This window comes from Humulus lupulus, chromosome 9, assembly GCF_963169125.1.
Source record: "Humulus lupulus chromosome 9, drHumLupu1.1, whole genome shotgun sequence".
In the NCBI taxonomy this organism is placed as follows: Eukaryota; Viridiplantae; Streptophyta; class Magnoliopsida; order Rosales; family Cannabaceae; genus Humulus; species Humulus lupulus.
Genome location: NC_084801.1, coordinates 134,346,348 through 134,351,731, shown reverse-complemented (window position 1 = coordinate 134,351,731; position 5,384 = coordinate 134,346,348). Strand labels below are relative to the sequence as shown.

The 5,384-nt window shown below is 32.5% G+C and overlaps 1 protein-coding gene across 2 annotated transcripts; it reads right to left on the bottom strand.

Annotated features, from left to right (window-relative positions):
* Positions 1-1,524: 1,524 nt before the first annotated feature.
* LOC133802568 (uncharacterized) lies at positions 1,525-4,416 on the bottom strand. 2 transcript variants are annotated; one of them, XR_009877388.1, is made up of 5 exons: positions 4,168-4,416; positions 3,408-3,847; positions 2,821-2,950; positions 1,807-2,123; positions 1,525-1,761 (listed from the first exon to the last, which is right to left on the bottom strand). XR_009877388.1 is itself a non-coding variant. In XM_062240904.1 (4 exons), exons 2-4 carry the CDS (start codon positions 3,828-3,830, stop codon positions 1,903-1,905), a joined length of 774 nt encoding a protein of 257 aa, XP_062096888.1. In that variant the 5' UTR covers positions 3,831-3,847; positions 4,168-4,416; the 3' UTR covers positions 1,525-1,902. The 2 variants fall into 2 exon arrangements, 1 of the variants encoding a protein (XP_062096888.1); XM_062240904.1 differs by having other exon boundaries at positions 1,525-2,123.
* Between the last annotated feature and the right edge of the window lie 968 nt (positions 4,417-5,384).

Sequence of the window (5,384 nt, the reverse complement as noted above, 5' to 3'; positions counted from 1 at the left end):
AACTTGTATGAATAGATGTTTTTCCATCTTTTTATTAGATGTATTAAGCTCATATTATTTTCAATAAAATGTTCGGTTAAAAAAAAATTCTATTGAATTTACTTTTCTACTATTTTTTATGTTTTGTTTAGGTTGTGTTCGGTAAAATTTTTGTTTTTGAATTTTTTAAACACAAGAATGGAAATATTATTTTTATTTTTGTTTCTCTATTTTTAAAAAAATAAAAATATGTTTGGTAACTATTTTTGTTTTTTATTTTCAAAAATAAAAAATAATAAACGCGTTTGATAACTTTTATTTTTATTTTTTGTTTAACAATATGAGGTGTTAATTTAAAAAAGAGAAGAAAAAAAAAGTTGAAAACGGTTTAAAAAAAATTGAAAATGAAAAAATTCTATTTTCAAAATTTTTAAAATTTTAATTAAAATTTAAAAAAAATAATAATAAAGATAAAGTTATCAAACACATTTTATGTTTAATTGTCAAATTTTTAATTAATTAAGGTGTTTGGTAACCCTTAAAAAATATTTTTTTATTTAATTAATTAAAAATTTGACAATTAAACATAAAATGTGTTTGGTAACTTTATTTTTATTTATTATTTTTTTAAATTTATTAAATTTTGAAAATATAATTTTTTTCACTTTTAAAATTTTTTTAAACAGTTTTCAATTTTTCTTTTTTTTTTTCTTCTCTTCTTCAAATTAATACCCCATATTATTAAACAAAAAATAAAAATAAAATTTATCAAACGCGTTTATTATTTTTTATTTTTAAAAATAAAAAATAAAATAATTACCAAACATATTTTTATATTTTAAAAATAAAGAAATAAAAATAAAATAATATTTCTATTTTTATATTTAAAAAATTCAAAAACAAAAATTTTATCAAACGGACCTAAATAAACAACCATTTTTTTTTAGGTGTTACAGAATATCACCTTAGTGTTTTACGTCTAGTTTTGGGATTGTTTGTTTGAATAATGGTGCTTTTCACCCATGTCTTTTGAGGACTTTGGTATTTGCCAACTTCAGTATAATTTTTTTTTCTCGTTTCATATCGCCCAAATTCGAGGCCCTTTTGGTGTCGCTGATTTGGTAATAAAAATCATCACTTGATCATAAAAAGGCGACTCACTCTGATTGGGGGTTTAGATTTGATTATAACTAGTTACTGATGTGCGTTTTTATTATACTTGAGTTGGTATGCCTGTATTTGAATTATCTCTTTATTAGATTTGTAATCACTTTATGAATTTTTCAAAACCTGTATGGACTTTAAACTATTTTATCCAACTAATGAAATTTCATTTTCCATGAGAAAAAAACAAAACAAAACAAAAATCAGAACCGACCCAAAGACTAATATAAAATATATCAAAGGAAAAAAAGGGGGAAAAAAAACCTTCACCAAAAAGTAGAACAATTTGAGTTTTAACTTTTCAATTGATTTTGTTTTATAGGGATTTGAGAGTTCTGCTGATGCACAACAAAACAATGAACAAGTGAAAATACAAAAGAATGAAGCAAATGTTCAAATATAATGAATAAGTGAAAATGTGCCTTAAAATAGAACCTTTCTCTGAATTGCATAAATTCTTATGTAACAAAATACTGCATTATTCTCCCTAGCCTTAAAGAGTTAACTGATAAGCAACAATATATTTTCCTTCCACGCTGCATTCAATTTCTCACACATCCCTTATTACCCGATACACCTGGTTAAATGCCAAAAAAAGAAGGGAAAAGATGCGTACACCTAGCTGGTTAAATGCCAAAAAAAGAAGGGAAAAGATGCGTAAACCTGCCTTGATCACTCCCATAATAATAAGCTGAACAATAGATCATCACGGAGGCAATGGAACTGAACTTCTTCATAATCAAATCCAAGAAGAGTTAATTACTTGGATTTCTTTTGGTCAGAAACCCTGGTTCCCGCAATCTTACAAACAGGCTCTTCTTTTGGATGAAGAGGCATTAACGCCGGATGGACCTTCAGATCGCCAACAACCAACTTCTGGCCTACGTCCAACTCGCTCAGATCCACATCGATGAATGGAGGAACAACATCCGCAGGACAAAGAAACTTTACAGTCCTCTTTATGGTGTTTAAATAAGAGCCTGCCAGGTTGTTTAAGTCATGATTTAAACCAGAGATTAGACCACTGAATATATCTCCCAAACGAAACAAAGGAAGTTAATTCGAAGCAACTAAAATAAGAGTAGAAAAGTAACGTGGGGAAACTATGAGGTGCATAATGACTTCAAATATACAGCTGATATCAAAACCTTTAGAAAAATGATAAGGATAAATGTAAATTATGGTATCAAGAAAATTTTAGCAAATTAGTTGTAAGCGCATTAAGTAACTAAAGTCTCCTGGGGTAAATGGAATTGATCAGATGTCACTGATGCTTTTATAGGTAATTCAAGAATGGTATTGGAAAAGTTGACAGCAAAGACAGATGGTCTAAAAAAGTCTGAGCTTCAAAATAATAAACACTCTTTGAGCTGCAGGAAACGAATCAAGAGACAGCAAGCAAAGATAGTCTAAAAATGTCTGAGCACCAAAATAATAAACACTATCCAATCCTCGTTCTTTTAAGGTGTGTATGATTAAGCCACAAAATGAGTACTCTGAATAAATAAAACTCTGTGCAAAAGCCTTAAGCTTTAAGAACTGATTATGAAAGAGATGGCTTGCCGAGATAAAGTGAGAACTAAATGTCAAACCATTGGAAGGAGCATATTTGAAAAGGCACTGCTTGATTCATTCACACTGTAGCAATAAAGTGGGACAATGGATTAGATTGCTAACCTTTCCTTAGTCCAGGGGATATATCGTCTCCTCGGAATACTAGAGGAATATTAACTTTCAACAAAGCATGTGAAGGTGCCCTTATAAAGGTTACGTTAAGTGGAGCATCCGTCCCTGAGTGAAGATGAACCTGGCAAGGTTGATTGAAAGACAGTTCAGAGCATGATTTGAATTGAGCAAAATTCCACAGGACAGTCAACTCTCTTAACAAAAAATGTTTTTACATATATAATAATCACCACAACCACTCCTACTACACCTTTCTTCCATTTCATTTGAATTTCAAGCAACAAAGCAATCATACAGAACATCATACTTTCCTACATGCCACATTGTGCCTAACTAAAAAATGTATAATGTTCCTTGTGACTTTACTTATTTTTGAATTGCCCCCTTCGAATTCAGTTCAGAGGGAAGGCAAACAAAGAAATTTAACCAACTTTTCTACATACACGAGAAGAGAAGCTCAAGTATATGATATAAACTTTCAATATAGATGATCAAAAACCTTACACTAACATCTTAACATTTTCGACGTCTCCAAATCCCTGAAATCATAACTAAAATAGATATTAGCAATGGATTACCAGGCGAGGAAGCACGCGGACCTTCTCGATAAGGTCAGTGTCAGATTCAAAATCAGAGCGAACCTCAAGGTCAAAGAGTCGAGAGAGGAAGAAAGAGCGGCCTAGCTGAGTGACAAGTTTGCGTATTTGGTTTGTGCGGACAGAGATAAGGCGCTTGTTACCTCCATGCTGACCGTCCTCCTGCTCAAACACAATGCTGGGGACTCGCCCTGCCTTTCGCTCCTTGGCTGAGGTGCTCTTACCCGATGAAACACGAGGGATTGCAAGGATCGTCTCTGCGTATTTCGGGTCAGGTGTTGGAAACCCTTCAAGATACGTCAGCACAGGAGGCTCAGGCGGCTCTACCTGGAGTGCCGCAGCAGCGGCTTGGGTATAGGGTCGTATGTGGATCGCTTTGGTGACTAAAGAGCGGTAGAGTAACATTGGCTGAGTAGTAAAAACTGGTAAAGAAGAGAAGGTTATGAATAAATCTAAAATTCATAGTCCAATTACGAAGTAAGAGTAAATGAAAACGAAACAAATTACAAGAAAAACATTCAAGCTAAATCCTCTGTCTTAAGCATTTTAACAATCACATAATCTACTTATATCATAACAGTTCACAATTAAGATCAAACAAATCACAAAAACTCCCAAACATTTAAGAAAAATCCTCTACCTCTAAATACTTCAACAAATATTATCAACCCGTTAAAAAAATTGAAAATTTAACAAGCTGTGAGCAAAAGAACTAACGATTAAGAGAAAAGGGGGAACCAACCCGAAAAAAAGTGATTAATATCAAATGGGTAGTTGAGCTTGGAACGAAAGAGCAGCAGCGGAAGACGTTGGCCAACGATTAGTGAGCAGCGGCGGTGGAATGGTGGCGACGAAGGGATCTGAATCTATTGACGATTTCGATCAATTTTAGGGTTTCTCTTTACTCTTTTTCAGGGTTTAAGAAACTCTTGTGCCATAGATAGAGACCATTACTCTGCTACGCTATGTCGTTTAACGTATTTTCAGAGTTTCACTTTTTCTTTTTTATAAATTTTTACTTGCCTGATTTTTTTTAGTATAAAAATACTCCTTTTAAATAAGGGGAAATTTCAAATTCTATGCATTATAGAGAGTATTAATTAAAAAATACATTAGCATAATAAAGATTTCAAAATAATGTCAGTCTTTGACATTCTACCCAAAATACTCTTGTCATTTTCCTTTCACTTCTCTCTTCTCTCTTCTCTCTCCGTTCATTCTCTCTCACCACACGACACCACCACCCACAGTAGCGACGCTTCCACCAACACCAGAAAAACCTCCATAACTTCAGCCACCTTGTAGAGATAAACACAATATACCCAAAGAAACATACATTTTGATTATTCTTTGTGTAGAAATTAATGGGTAATTAATTGTTTCTCAAATATAATGATGTTTCTTTCACTTAAGACACTAAATACTGCATTTCAAACAGATCTGGACATGATTTTTGAGTTTTTTTGCAATTTTTTTCAAAACTGAAACTCTGAAATCTGTAGAAAATCGACCTTGCTCGATGATGGTTCAATGGTGCTCGATGCCAGCTCGATAGGGACTTCAAAATCGTGATTTTTCATGAAAAAATGACTTTGCTCGATGGTGGTTCGATGGTAGCTCGATGGTGCTTGATGCAATTCTTGCAAAAGACATAATTTTTCACTCAGGTGTCCTTTGGGGTGTTTTTTTTTTTTGGTTATTTTTTCAAGATCTACACATTTGTCATGCTAATATGCACATTTGTGAAGTGTAACACTTGAAAAAAATACAAAAATGCAAACATACCTCATGTTTAAGACATCTTTTGGTATGTTTTTAAGTTTTAAACTTCCCAAATGTGCATATGAGCATGTCAAACGTGTAGATCTTGAAAAAATACCCAAAATAAAAAAAATCACCCAAAACGGACACCTGAGTGAAAAATTATATCTCTTGCAAGAATCGAATCTAGCACCATCA

Coding starts and splice junctions, on each gene's coding strand:
- LOC133802568 (XM_062240904.1), bottom strand. CDS start 3,830: ATGTTACTCTACCGCTCTTTAGTCACCAAAGCGATCCACATACGACCC. Junction 2,951..3,407: donor TCCGCGTGCTTCCTCGCCTG/GTAATCCATTGC, acceptor CAACCTTGCCAG/GTTCATCTTCACTCAGGGAC. Junction 2,124..2,820: donor ATCCCCTGGACTAAGGAAAG/GTTAGCAATCTA, acceptor ACAACCTGGCAG/GCTCTTATTTAAACACCATA.